At 33.8% G+C, this 15585-nt stretch overlaps 1 protein-coding gene across 1 annotated transcript; it reads left to right on the top strand.

The window, feature by feature from the left end:
- Positions 1-232: 232 nt before the first annotated feature.
- LOC144568323 (protein phosphatase 2C 37-like) lies at positions 233-2166 on the top strand. Its single transcript, XM_078318629.1, has 4 exons — positions 233-908; positions 1022-1372; positions 1471-1576; positions 1667-2166. Exons 1-4 carry the CDS (start codon positions 438-440, stop codon positions 1996-1998), a joined length of 1260 nt encoding a protein of 419 aa, XP_078174755.1. The 5' UTR covers positions 233-437; the 3' UTR covers positions 1999-2166.
- The last annotated feature ends 13419 nt before the right edge of the window (positions 2167-15585 follow it).

Below are 15585 nucleotides of genomic sequence, written 5' to 3'. Positions count from 1 at the left end.
CTCGGATGGACGGCCCCGATCTAACCCAAAAGACTTTTTTTCCCTTTCATTTGGGGTCCACAAACCCCAGTCATTTTACTCGTGTCACACTTTGGAAATATTCTTCAAATCCAGCCACCGGTATGATGCCTTGCGTTTCCTTCTTTGAATGGGACGCGTGTCACGGTCGTCGAAACCGAAGGTAGCCCACGCGTCACTCGTAGAGACGAGGAGGGGCCGGATTATTTCTTTGATTGATGCAGGAATGTTGCAATTGCCTTTCTATTTCTATTTCTATTTCTATTAGCTTTCCATCCCATCGAAACCTGACCTCTCTCAATGAAAGCTACCGAAGATATCTGAAGCGCAAAACAGAGAAAAATCAACATAAGAGAAAGCTGAAGAGGGAGAGAAACCAAACAAAGAAGTTGACAATCAATTAATCAATCAACCAACAAATGTCGGAGGTATGGTGTCAAATGGGTGCAGCTGGGACCAGGGACTCCTGTTCTCGTGTGGCCAGGCGCCGCAGGATGGTTCTACGGCGCACGAGACTGAGATCGGTTGCCGAGTCTGACTCCATGGCAGCACAAGCCCCTGATTCTCGCAGCAAGCGGCGGAGGCTTGACGTGTCCACCTCAGAGGTCACTTCATCGAAGAGTTGTGATGCGGTTTGCAGAGTGAGTTTGAGTTCAGACAGGCGTTACAGTACTTGTACAGAAAGTTCAGATGCGGTGAGCGATTGCCCCGAATATGGAGTGATGTCGATCTGTGGGAGGAGGAGAGAGATGGAGGACACAGTGTCGATTCACCTGGGTTTTGTAGCTTCACGACATGGTGACCTCCACCATTGCCATCGCCATCCCAATCAGCAACAGCGCGAGAACTACCACTTCTTTGGCGTATTTGATGGCCATGGCTGCTCTCATGTAAGCACTCATAATTGGCTCCTCTTCGTCGATCAAAATTTAAAACAAAAAAATTAGATCAGGAATTGAAGTGCATTTAATTTAATTAAATTTAATTTGATTTGCTTGAATAGGTGGCTGAGCATTGCAAGGAGAGGATGCATGAGATAGTGGCAGGGGAGTTGGAGCAGAGGATGAAATTAAAAGAGGTAGAGCCAGAAGAAAAGGAAAAGGAAAAGGGATGGTGGACGGAAGCAATGGAGAAGTGCTTTGCACAGATGGACAAGGAGGCCGTTGCGTCAGGCTCTGACAGCAAAACCAAGCCCTGCAGTTGCGAGTTGCGGAAGCCCCGTTGCAACAATGTCGGCTCCACTGCCACTGTGGCTATTGTCGGCCCACGCCATGTTGTTGTCGCCAATTGCGGTGATTCCCGTGCTGTTCTTTGCCGTAATGGATCTGCCGTCCCTCTGTCCTCTGACCACAAGGTCGGTTCTAAAATCTTAATAATCAATCCATCCTATATAAAAAGCAAAATAATAATGTTGAATGCTGATGTTTTTTACTTCTTTTAAAAACATTGCAGCCAGATCGACCTGATGAGCTTCAACGGATCCAACTGGCAGGTGGCCGGGTCATATACTGGGATGGACCTCGGGTGTTAGGCGTGCTTGCCATGTCTCGTGCCATTGGTAAGTTTTTACATTAATGGATATGATTCATTCATACATTCATTCATTCTTTGTTTTCAACAATGTAATTAATTAATTAATCAAAAACAGGGGATAGCTACCTGAAACCATTTGTAATCAGCGAGCCGGAGGTAACTGTTACGGAGATAAAGGAGGAAGACGAGTGCCTGATACTGGCGACTGATGGGCTATGGGATGTGGTGCCCAATGAGTTGGCGTGCCAGGTCGTTAGCAGATGCTTGCGAGCTGCCGCAAGTCGCAGCAAGGCGGAGGTCGACGAGGATGGAAAGGAGACAGTAGGTGGTGGCCTCAACAAGGCAAAAGCGTGTGCGGATGCAGCGATGCTTCTAACAAAGATGGCGTTGGCCAGACATACTGGGGATAACATAAGTGTTGCCGTCATCAATCTTAGGCCACATTGATTAATTAATCAAGAGTTATTAACTGGTCAGGGTTTCATGCAATGCAAATCGATCAAATCAAAGCTTAATGAGAATATAGCTTAGCACTTAGCAGTACCACATTAATTTGTGTTCCACCTGATTCAATGGTTAAAACTCGAAGCGCAAATTGTTATGCAAGTACAATCATTTTGAACTTGTTTCCGAAGGTTTTCAGGTAGTGCTTGGTAAACGGTCCGAGCCGGGTGGTCCAGGCAAAATCCGGGCACGGGCACGGGCAGACATGGTCACGGACATCACAGACACATGGGTATAACGGGCTGGGTATCACGTTTTTTTTTTTTCAAAAATTCTGCCCTGCCCTGCCCGTTTAATACCCGTGCCCGTTACGGGTTCAGGGAAAGGACGGTCCGGATAGGGGGGCTAGGCGGTCCGGTTTTTTTTTTTTTTTTTTTTTTTTTTTTTCTTTGAAAACAAATAAATTGTAAATCTAAATTCATACTAATTAAAATTCATTTGACATGGTTGTATATTTGAACTCAATAATTTTTGTTATAATCAAATATAAATAAATTTTTTTTTATTGAAATATAAATAAATTATAAATTCAATTTCATTGAAACATATGTAAATTATAAATAATAAAAAATAAAGCAACGTACTCATGCAATTAATTTTTTTTATTGTTTTTAGTGTTTAAAAATAAAAAATATATATATCAAATTAATTTATGAGATGGATCAAATAAAAATTAATATTTTTGTCAATATGACGTTTTGAAATTAATTTCATTAAAATATATGAAATTATCATATATCTATTAAATTACAAATGAATTTGTAATTTAAATTATATATTTTAGTCACTTTATATAAAATAAATTTATGCATGTCTAATATAATTAGTTTAAAATATTATTTTTTATGTGAAAATATATTGGTTTGGAGGAAATTTGAAAAAAATTTGGAATTTGAAAAAAACGGGTACGGGCGCACGGGTTCACGGGCACGGGCGTCACGGGTACGAGTTAACGAGTACGGGGGTCCGGGTATGCACGGGTTTTTTTTCGAAAAATCGGATCCGGCCCGTTTAATACCCGTACCCGTGTACTCGTGCATACCCGTGGCACAGGCACGGTCCGGTCCGGGTTGAGCCCTCACTGGTTTTTACCAAACACTATTTCTAGGGATGAGAAAAGGGAGAAGAAAACAAAAGGCAAAATTTCAAATTATGCATGAACAATATTAGATTTGAAATCATTTGTTGTCTCAGTTCTCGGGCGAGACTCCACCCAGTCTTATATCGAAGAAATATATCTAAGAGAAAAGGTAATGTTCCCCGGGCTACAGTCCCCAAAAATTTCCGTGTATAAAACCCTTCCCTTTTTAGCTTAGTTCTGACGCGTTTTTAACTGTCACAACTGCCATAATTTCAACTGCTATAATTTCAAGTACAATATGTTTGTTTACAGAATTATATGTGTATATTTATAGGATACTATGTGTATGTTTACAAGATAATATGTGTGTATTTACATGATAACTGCCACAACTGACGTGTTTATAGGTCTCCAACAGCTGTCACGCGTTTTTAATAACTTTCACGCGTTTTAACAACTTTCACGCGTTTTTATGTTTACAGGATTTGTTGAATTAGTTTACAGGATTTAGTATTGATGTTTACAAAATTAGTTAAAAATATCTGAGAATTTTTGAGGAATTGGAGTTGGAGGACTGTTAACTGCTTCCTATATCTAATATGTATCTAAACGTACAGACGTGCATGTTCAAAGAAAACCAATACATTTTTTCAAATTACTTTTAATTTACATTCGAAATTTGCAACTGGTGGAAATGAAAAAATTGAAAATTCAACATGTGTTCTTCCATCTCAAGATTGAGACCGAATTATTGCCATTGCTTTCGAAATTTTCAAGAAAATAATTGTGGGCCCATACGTTTTTTTTTATTTGTTAATCTTCTATCTCATCATTTTTCCTTTCCTTCTCAATTTTCATGGTATCCAACAATACTGCTGATTGTTCGCAAATTTTAAAAAAAATTGTAGTTTAAAAGCTTCATTTTCATATTAATTTCAACTGTTCAAAGGATCTTGTAATTGAAATGTTCCAATTTTCGGATTGCTAAATTTTCAAGACGAAAAATTAAAAAAACTTAAAAACTTCTATAATCAAAATCTAACTTCTCGAATATTTTCTAAAAAAATTAAATAGTACAGGTTAGTATTTTTAGAATCCAAACAACATAAACATTTTTCAAATTTTAATAATATTCAAATTTATATAATTAATCTAAATTATTAAAGTCTCAGTTCTTGTCTAAGTGGTAAAGAGAAATCTTCCGTGTAAAAGGCTAGACTTCTATCTTTCAATCTCATAAATGATAAATCTAATTAATAATTTTGTTATTTAGAATTCGAATTATGTTGTATATATAATTAACATAACTAATATAACTTCTAAAATTTGGAAAACCAAATTATAATCAGCAACCAAGATAAAAACATTTTAATTTCCAAATTTGGAGGAAAAAAAAAGAGAAACTTCGATATTAGCGTTAATATATCTGTCACTTTATATTACTGAAACATCATTTAAATGTAGGGGTGAAAACGGAGCGGATAATGCTAATATCATATCCATATTCGTCTTTCAATGAGTGGATACGGATACTGATAATAAACAGATATCAAAATTTAAAACTAAATCCGCCTTAAACGGATGCAGATACGGATACGGAATGGATACAAAACGAATACTTATCAGATAATTGAGTCATATGAATTTAAAAAATAATTGAGAAAAGTATGAAACAAAAATTTTATTTAGTCATGTATGTCCTCCATGCTCTAAATATTTTGTAATTCTATTACGAATGGCCATGCTGGGTTTATAACTAAATTCAAAACAACTAAGGACTGGTATGGCCGGAGCACAATTCTAACTTTTAAGGATTTGAAGTAAAAATTTCATCTTCAATAGATTTAGGAGCTTCAAGTATAGGGTCTCTACTGAAATTCTTAAGAAAAAAGAATAAGACAAGTGAAAAGGGACTTGGGACTCTATTGGGCTTTGTCCGGATGATCTTATTGTTTAGTCCCACAAGATAGACCTTACTTTAATTTGATATTCTATAATGGAAGTAGGGTGTTCATCGGTTCGGTTCAGTTGAAATCGAACCAAACTAGGCAAACCAAAGTTATAATTTGGTTTTAAGAATAGAACCAAACCGAATTAGCATTGCAACCGAATCAAACCAAAGTTTTATTTAGGTTTGATCGGTTCAAACTGAAACATATTAATTTTTTTATTTAAAACAATTGATTTATAATAAACCGAAGTGTATTAAGAAATAAATTGGAGTATTAAGAAATAAACTATAATAAGATAAAGAATGGAGACATCCATTTGAGCTTGCACTTGAGAACAATATTTGTTATATTAATTCTACCCACTGTCACGAAATCATCAGATTTCATTCCCAGTATTTCCTTTGTTTCCTTAACAACGTTTTTACCATTTACAATTTTATTTGACAGCTCAATCTTTCCAATGTAATAATTCTGCCTATATATGGGGAATGTAATTCATCCCGAGAGGCAATGCAAAATACAATATCAATTACCAAAATTATATTTCATTCTCTCTCTAATTTGAACACAAGTTTTAAACTAAGATAAGAAATAAACCGAAGTATTTAAAGCAATTGATTAAGAAATAAACCGAGATGGTCCGGATCAAATCCATAATATATAAAAGTTCGGTCGGTTCGGTTATTTTGGTTTTAAAAATTTTCAAACTGAACCGAACCAAAATTATAATTCAGTTTTAAAAAGCAAACCGAACCGAACCATTAAACTGAAAAAACCGAACCATTTGATTCGAATTAATTCAGTTCGGTTCAAAACTGAATAAATCGGCCCCAATAAACACCCCTAAATGAAAGCGGAGGTACTCTAACCATGAAATTTGAATGGGTGATAGAAGTAAGAGCGCGGAGGCATTTTGGGTAGAATTCGGAGCAGTTTTTGTATTCGAATAGTTGCGGATATCCGAACTTGAAAAGTTATCTGTATCCGAATTCGGATGCTTTAGTTGTATTGAAAAAATATTTGGATTGGATCTTAGTAAGATACGAAACGGATAATTTGGATATAGAGTGAATTCGGAATGAATAATCCGGATTCGTTTTCAGCCCTATTTAAATGTCATCCCACATCATTTTAAAATTAGGATGAACTATTTTATTTTATTTTATTTTTTTTTTTAAGAAAAGACATTGCATGCTCGGTTTCATTAGCTTGAAATTTAAATTACAGCTTATGTTACTACTTACTACCATTGTCACTCACTCACTCCCCATCAGATAACTTAGCTTAAGGCCTGATTGGTCTCTCAACACTGCCCAGTGACTGAATGTTGGGGATTAATTAGTAACAGTTCAACTGTGACAACTGGTTCATAATTTTTTGCTTTCTTTCATTTATTTCGGGTTTTTGAAAACTCTCTCTCCTATATATTTGCATGCATAAAAATTGAAATTTTGAATTGGATTCCTCCGTTCATTTCAAAATGGTGCCTTAATTAGTTCACAGGGACCAACAGTTTTTGCTTCTTTTCTCCATACACGTTCGATCTTGATATCTTTTTGAATGATTGTGATGTATATCCAACAACAATCAGTGTAAATTAAAATTAATGTTCGAACTACTTAATGCAAGGGATTAAATTAGCTCGTTTCTTCTATCTAAGAAAAAGCAAAACCAATAATGTATTTTTTTTTTTTGTTAAAAATATTTGACATAATGGTTCGGGGCTCTCGGCCATCCACCTATGATCTAGGCCTCTGGGCTCTGGCCTGGTATATTAATTAAGTAACTAATTTTACAACTTGCTCCTGCGCAAAATATATATATAAGATTTTATTTTGAATTAGCTGTCCATTGTGTGTGTGAGTGTATCTGTATCTTAATCTGACCTCCTATATATTGGAAAAACAACCCCATCCATAAAGCTCATTTCAATAATTTAACACAAGGAAAGAAATGGCATTGAGAAATTAAATATTCCACTTTTGAATGGTGTAGAGTTGTAAATATTGTCGTTGTACTCCACGATATTTATTTGACAATGGTTCAAATGCCTTCATTTTTTGTGTCTCCATCGTGTCTTTATTTTTAAAACTTATATAACTCAAAATTTAAATTATAAATTTCAAAATAAAACCGTTAGATGTGATCTATATTATTTTCTCAATATACTCATAAAATATTATCACATTTCAATTTTATTTTCATATGAATTAATAAGTTGAAAAATCAACGTCTAGAAATTATCCACATTAGTACATTTTTTACAATCTCTTGATGATAACCAAAATAAAGTTGAAATGTCGTAATATTTTACATGTCCATAGATAAAATGATATAGATCATATCCAACGGTTTTATTTTGACTTTTAAATTTCAAATTTTAAATTTTTGACTATTAAAGTTTTTAAAAATAGAGATTTGACGAGGACACCAAAAATGAAGGCATTTGAACCCTCCTCTATTAATTTACGGTACAATGAATTAAAATCTGCGCTGGGTCATGGGCTCATGACATTGGAATTGGATGGCCGCAAACTGTATATAGAAGCTATCATTGTTTGGGTTGGGCCCAGCGGGCTTATGATCCATGAAAAAAGTCATATGCCTAAAACCAATATCGACTGTTTATATGCTCTTTTTTCCACTGATTACTGGGAACTTGGATGCTCCCCATCTACAACTGGGAAGAGGGAGCTGTCCGATGGCCATCGGATCACTTTTGTGTTCGATGGATTCTCTCATCGTCAAATCTGTTTCAGGATTCGTGTGTACGGATTTTAAAGCAGACGTGAAATTATGAGTGCGAATTCTAAAGTAGATCCGACGGTGAAGAGAACCCATCGAACACAAAAGTAGTCCGATGGGCGTCGGACGCCCCCCTCTCCCCTACAACTGAGCATAACCCCAGGACCAAACTCAGTCACTCTGTACTGATGTTAGTAAAGTAGCTGTCAGAGGTTTGGTTGAAAATGTAATATTTATGACAGGAGATGTAATCTGATGTTATGAGTATCTCACAACAAGCCGATCTCAGGCTAACATGTAACACTCACTCTGGTATTAATGAAGTTGCCTACGGGCTATTTGCCAAAAAAAAAAAAAAAAAAGACTGTTTATATGCTCTGTACATTACGATCGAATTTAGTAATATAAAATTACAATTAATTTCAGTAGTCCAATATAAAATTAACATATTAAATTGGATGGGAAATTACCATATAAAAACACAAAGACAAAATATGACGAATAATCTTCGGGATGTCAATGTCATGCCAACGGGCCTCAAAGGAAAGAAAAAGGAAAATAATAAAATAAAAGACTTTCCATGTTATTTTTTAAGGCGATCAGTACGATGTGGTGACGTTGCGACATGATAGAAATTGTACTATATGCATTCAGTATTTAATTTATCAACCCTCGTCACGATTATGACCCAGCTAATAATGAGTTAGGCTAATATGACACTAGTGTTATATCAAACTAAATAACACTACATCTTAAACTCTTAGATCTGCTTTAAGATTCGTACTGTTCGCTTTTACTGTTCAAGCACTTCATTTTGTACTAATCTTAAAGCAGATCTAAGAGTTTAAGATGTGGTGTTATTTAGTTTGATATAACACTAGTGTCATATTAGCCTAACTCGCTAATAATTATGCTCGCATATTTGGTTTCTAAAAATTTCAATCAATATTTTATACATTTATCGAAGTAGAAAAATTATAAAATTAAATTATTAAACTAATAAATATAAATTTATTATTTAGGGGAGGGTCTACCGGTCTAGGCATAGACAAGCCTAGGTCCGTGACAAGGTCTGTAATTTAGAAACAACTCAAACAAGCATCAGACAATTATAAAATTGAGAATAGCTAGAATAGATGGCTAGGGCCGGTCCTGAAGATTTAGGGACCCAGAGCAGAAGAAATTTTTTGCCCTTTATATATACCAGTGTTGTAAAAATGGTTTTAATGAGTGATTATATGCATGTTTAATCGTTAACAGTAGTCAAACTGTTATGAATACATTTATCGGAAGTCTATTAGTGAATTTTTCTGATTAATCGGCCAATTATTCTCGATTATTCCCAATTATTTTGTTTATTCTCATTTGATCGTCCATTTATTCTTATTTATTTTCGTTTATTCCAGTGATTATTTATTTTTACATTTTTCTATAATTGTGTGATAATAAGTTTTATAAATCATATATTGCTGATTTATTTGTACTTGACTATACATCCAATTTTTTATATATATTTTTTCTTCTTACTTATTTTGAATTAATTGATTAATTCCTCTATTATTTATATACCATATTATTTTCTTACTTACTGATGTAATTTTTTCAATTAGTACAGCATGTTCATATATTAAATTAAGTTGTTATTACAAACTAAGGGCATGTTCGGCTGCCAGACGGGAACGGGAATTGGCTTGGGTTCGGGTTCAATTTGAATGACTGAAACACTGTGTGTGTGGAAAAAAAAAATTCACTCTGAGTGAATTTTTTTTCCCACGAGCACAGTGGCAGCTGAATAGACCCTAAATTTAGTGATTTTATGTTGGAATGTTTCATGTCTTTCAAATAATATATTATTAGTATTTGAAAGCTCTTAATTCTTGAATTTATTTTTTCATTAAATAAATGTTACTTACACATGTAATGGGCGCGTGTGTTGTTAAGTGTAGTGTCACGTTATAATAATAGAACTAAATTAAATTAAGTTTATTTAATAAATTATGAATATATACACATAATTTTAATAAAAATACAAAATTATCCGCATAATTCTGATTAATCGGCCACATACCGATTAATCGATTTACAGTATCTCGTCCATTCGACAAGTGCATGCCGTTATTTACAATATTGATATATACAATTTTTTTTATTGATATGCTAATAGATCATTATTTATAGAAAAGTTTGGACTATTTATATATTCAAATTTTGAGCTCTAATATTTTAGTTATTTAATATGTACATATTTTTTTTTTAATATATGCACTTTTTTATTTTTTTTATTTTGAGGCCCCTTGAATCTTGGGGCCCGGGGCGGTCGCCCTGGCTGCCCAGCACCAGGGCCGGCCCTGTAGATGGCTATTCTAGATGAAATGAGAATAGCTAGAATAGAGGGCTATTCGAAATAGTAATATGCATCCAAACAACATTTTTGCTATTCAGAATAGTTAGAATAGTTGCTATTCTCTATTCCTTGTAAATGTTGGAATAACTACTATTCGAAAGTGTGAAAAGAGAAAGAAAAAAAAATGCTTCCTTCTTTAATTTCCGCTAACACAGTTATGAAATTATAAAATCAACACCACTTCTGTTATTTCCACGTTGTGACAATTCATTTGAGACCTCACTTGCCTTTATTTCCTCTTAATTAGCACCTTGTTAACACTATTATTTATTGGTTACAGCTATTCACTATTCCAAATTTACAATTCAAACAACAATTTTACTAATCCGAATAACACCATTTCTATACTAATCTAAAAATCACTATTTATTTTATATTCTCATTTGCTATTCTTAAATTTCACTATTCTAACTTCCATCCAAACGTACTCTTATTGTTTGTTCTCTCTTGTTCTTGAGAGACTAGTCAAGTGTCCGTGTTTTGCAACGAAACCCACCAAAGAGATCAGCTATATGAAACTTTTTTCCAACCTATCCCAGTTTATTAAATATATTACAACAATATTTTAGTATCATATGTGTCCATAACTCTCCAGTTCGGACTCAAAATGATTTTTTTTTATTCAAACCCGTAGGCAACTTTCATTAATTAAAGAGTCATTACATTAACTGAAAAGTAAAAAACAGGAATGTAAAATTCTAAAAAACTACAAATTAAGACTACTTACTTTACCTAACAGCTATTAAAATAAAATCTATCTTAAACTATTATTGTTGCCTGTATGTTCTCCATCCGTCTTCATTTCTTGCCTCACCCTGTTGTTCTTGTATGTAATGATCCAATAGGCATGGAGTAAAGGAAAAATGAGAGAGAAAAAGTAATAGGCATCGGGATAGGAGAAAAAGAAAAAAGAAAACACGTTTTCTGCATCGGTAAAGAAAAAAGGAGAGGGAAAAAGTAGATTAAATGATACAATTTTCATGTGTCTTTTTATGAGGCGAGTATATGGATAACTAAATTTAGACTTCTACATGTTTGACAACATGAAACAGATGTCTAAAATCGATATTTTTAATTAAAGGTTGAGATTGAAATATGTTTTTGATGAGTGGGTGAGATCTATTTAATGAAGGGCTCAGATCTTGTCTGGGTGAATAGATGCTTGGGATCCAAAATTTTCAACGTGGTATTATAGTAGTACTGATATTACCTAAAATTTGTTTGGTCTCTGGACTTGACTAAAGTATTGAAATATAGCGTAATAATATTAGTTTTTAAAAAAAAAATGTACAACATTAAATTAAATATATTCCTATTCATAGTTCAAACGTTAGTATTATTAGTGTTTAACAACGGGGTGAAATGCTAAAATTTTAGACCTGATGGAATGCTAATGATGCTAGCCTTTCATATCTCGTTTGTGAAATAGTGATGGAATTCTATTACGAAAAAACTAAACACTTTTTACTTTTTAGCGAAGTTTATTAAAATGGGGCATGGCAATTGCAGATAATTAAAGATTTAAGAGTTGTGATAAGAGAATAACCTAAAATGACCAAGTCATTGGAGCTGTACTTTATCTCTTATCAGCATCATCTTCATTTTTTTTTATTATACAAGTAGCTCTGCAGTAACACAAATATAATGACTAATTAATTAAATTCAAGAGCACATGTCGGTCAAGCTTTTGGATGTTTAATGTTTTAGGTTGCTGTTACATGAAACTATACATTTTTGTTTTTATTTTCTAAGAGTTTATTTTTAGAAGAATTAATATTTAATTTAGTGACAAAAACAATAATCTTTGTGTGGAAGAATGCAGATTTAAATTCATAAAAAATATTTTTTTGTAAATATTAAATAGTTGAATGATTTAACCTGTAACTATTACTTAAAAAAGAAAGAGTTTCTTTCTTAAATTTAGTATGTAATGTTTTGCAAGTAGTTTGTGTATTATTTAAGCAGTATGCAAATTTAATATGAGTATTATTTTTGAATAGTGGTATCATTACCGATTTTATAAAAATCAAGCATACGTGATTTGGTACCCAAAATAGGTACCAAAATCAAATATGGTAAATCGTACAACAGTTCAACATCCATAGACATAAAAACATACAAGTAAAAACAATAGCACATCAAAAGCTAAGCTTTCAACAAAATGAATACTAAGAAAGCAAAAGCTCAAAAATCAGTCATATTCTAGAAGACAAGTAATCCAGTGAATTTTCATCCGTCAACTCGTCTCCAGACATTTGACTTGAGGGGCTGTCAGCTCCAAGAGCCTGGATTGACTCCTCTTCCTCCTCCCGAATTTGATCTGGGAGGTCCTTAACATCACATGAAAGCATTAGACTTAATATGAGTATCATTAAATGCACGAACTAAGTTTGTTTATTTTTTAATTTTTGAACTTTTTTTTTCAAAATAAGGCTAATATTTTATTTTAATTTTTTTGAAATGATAAGTAAAAAGAAATCGGTCGTTTGTTTTAGTCTGTAATACTTTGTAGGTGGTCAATAACGTGGTCCAGTATAATGTTATGTAATTTCAAATGAAACGATGGATTTTCATCACTTAGATAAAAAAAACAAAAGGGAAAATTTCCTGTGTACCAATTAAAATTTTAAAATAAATCAATTTGACCATAAACATATCATAATATTCAATATTCTCGTATAAATTTAATTCTCTTTTTTCTATTCTCTTTTATTTGTTTTATCTTTTATTTAATTATTTTAGAAAATACATTAACCAATGTACTTTTTTTATTAAAATGAAGATGTTTATTAGATTTTTAACAGTGGCTTCATCTTCTTTTTTTCACGTCTCTCTTTTCATGAGCTCAATAAAATTGTAACTATCTAAACTCTTTTCTCGTGTGAGCTAAGACATAAGCCATCAACACGAGCCCATCGAAGATTTCACCTCCTATTGTTTCTCTGAAACGAAAGTTTGTGTCATTGCAAGCCTCCTCAGTCCCGTCTATCTCCTTCCTCCCATCTCTCCGCTAGCAAGTCCGCACCGACAACCCCTCTTCTTCCTCCTCTTCTTCTCTGCATTCTCCATTTCCTCTGCCATCTTTCACTCTCATCCACCCCGCTTTCTCTTCAAAATATTATAGCCGCCAGCAAGTGCTACTCGTTCCTGCCCCCTACTCCAGCACCTATCCGTCAGGAGAAGAGAAAGTTGACGATAATAGCCCTAATCGTCATCTCTCTTGTCTATCGGCACCTTCTCTTCCTTTACCATTATTGGGAGAACTAAGAGGACAGTTGGCGACAATAGCTCTAGTCGTCGGCTCTCATCTCTCTTTGCACTCCCACCACCGCGGCACCTTACTTTTCCGCCCGCAACCCAAATAGAAAAAAAGAAGAAAAAAAAATGTTTTCTTTCCTTTGGTCGTTAGCCAGCCAATATTGAAGATTATCGGTGTTTACCACTAAAGGATATGGTCTGTTTCTTTTGTTGTTTTAGTTGTTTGTGTTGTTAGATGTTGATGTTTAGATGCAGGGGTGGAACCAAGGCAGGGGCCAGCCCCAGCCTGGGCCCCCCTTGGCCCAAAAAATATACAGAGCTACCTTTAATAATTTAGTGTGTTCGAAGTGGATGTCCATGGAGATGATGTAGAAAATATACAGAGCCCCCTTTAATAATTAGTTAGGCCCATAAAATATATAAATTGTCTTCCTCCACGCCGCGCCAAAGCAACAGTTAGGGACCCCTCCTATCCTGAGAAACTAGTATAGACTCCCCTATCGATCATTCCTAATTCCGCCACTGTTTAGATGTGAATGTGTTTTAGATGTTGATGTAGTTTGAATGTAGAACAATAAATTTATTTTACGTTTTAGTTAATAAAAATTATACTTGACAGCCACTGTCAAGGTTTCATAAAAAAGAAACGAAAGTTTGTGTCTTAGCACCTCGAGCGGCGTGAAAAAATAGAGATGCAATTGATGAATGCTCGTCCCTAATTTGACGCAATTAGTAGTCAATGCTTCTGTGATTGAAACTATTGGAGAATTGATGAGACGCTCAAAATACAGAGAACAGAGTCAAATTAGAAAAGAAGGAAAATGCAAAAATTGTAAGAATAAAAGCAATGTAATTGAAAACCTACTCTGAAGATGACAAGTATGATGAACAAAATCTTATAAAAGAAAAGAACCAAAAGAAGAAAAAAAAAAAAAAAAAAACAGAGCCCAACCCATAGCCAACGAGCTAACAAATTTGAAAAAGCGGTTTAAGAATAGAAGGAAAAAAATGGCGCATCTACATAGATCGAATAGCTGGATATGTGAAGGATAGATCGGTCAATATAATTTTTAAAAGAATTAAATAAAAGAATATAAAAGAAAGAAAATTAAGACTATAGGAATATTAGATAATATGATTTTTATGGACAAATTAGTTATTTTAAAAGTTGGAATGGACACAACCGGATATTTTTTTTTAAAATAAAATAATGCTCGTAACAATAATTTAGTCATCACTTATATTACACGTATAATTAATTTGGTACCTGAAAGCTAGATTTTGGAGATACATAAGCAGCCGATGTATTCTAAACTTGTAATTAGTTGGTGTGTAATATAATTTTCCTCACGTCTGTGTGACCAATTATTTAAATAATTAATTGTTCATTGACTTGTCCTCTTTGTTCCACTATAGAAATTCTGGCAAAGTATTGGTAAAGCTCCAAACTAAAAGAAAAAAGAAAAGTCTACCTCGATGGCACATCTTTCTATTGCATTTTATTACAAAATATATGGTTTGGAGTTTGGACTTTTTCTTTTCTTGGTAGTTAGGTTAGATCTAGGGACTAAATAAACGAAATGTGAGTTGACCAAAATTAATTTGATTTTTGGATAGAGAAGGGAATCAATTAGATTAGAGTTCTTCCCAAGCATCGAGAACTAATTAAATTAATTAAGTCCACAATTGTCTTTTACCTTTTGCAAGTCCAAAATCCAAATGCAAAGTCTGAATGAAAGCTGTATTGTTATTAGACTCGATAATTCCCCTCGTTTAATTTTAACTTAATTTTTTGAGACAGGAGACGCAGGTACAGCTGGCAAGGAACTATTATGTTCTATGGACAAGAGATACAAAAGAGGCCCACGGGAAAGATCCCTCGCTGTACTAGAGCTCACCTCTCTACATCACCATTTAGCAATTGTTGCTCGTTTTTATTTTTTTGGTGGGGGATAGATAATGATACCATTTAGCAATTGTTGCTCGTTTTTATTTTTTTTGGTGGGGGTAGTATATATAGAGTAAGACTATCATACATTGCAATGTACATGCATTTTTGTATATTAGACTATAAATTATTGGATTCAAAG

This window comes from Carex rostrata, chromosome 17 (assembly GCF_964058835.1).
Source record: "Carex rostrata chromosome 17, lpCarRost1.2, whole genome shotgun sequence".
Classification (NCBI taxonomy): domain Eukaryota; kingdom Viridiplantae; phylum Streptophyta; class Magnoliopsida; order Poales; family Cyperaceae; genus Carex; species Carex rostrata.
This window is presented reverse-complemented; position numbering and strand designations above follow the sequence as displayed.

What these genes read in the sequence shown, in the direction of transcription:
- LOC144568323 (XM_078318629.1), top strand. Translation starts at nt 438, where the DNA reads ATGTCGGAGGTATGGTGTCAAATGGGTGCAGCTGGGACCAGGGACTCC. An exon ending in CTCTGTCCTCTGACCACAAG is followed by an intron (nt 1,373 to 1,470) that starts GTCGGTTCTAAA and finishes AAAACATTGCAG; the next exon opens with CCAGATCGACCTGATGAGCT. An exon ending in TGCCATGTCTCGTGCCATTG is followed by an intron (nt 1,577 to 1,666) that starts GTAAGTTTTTAC and finishes AATCAAAAACAG; the next exon opens with GGGATAGCTACCTGAAACCA.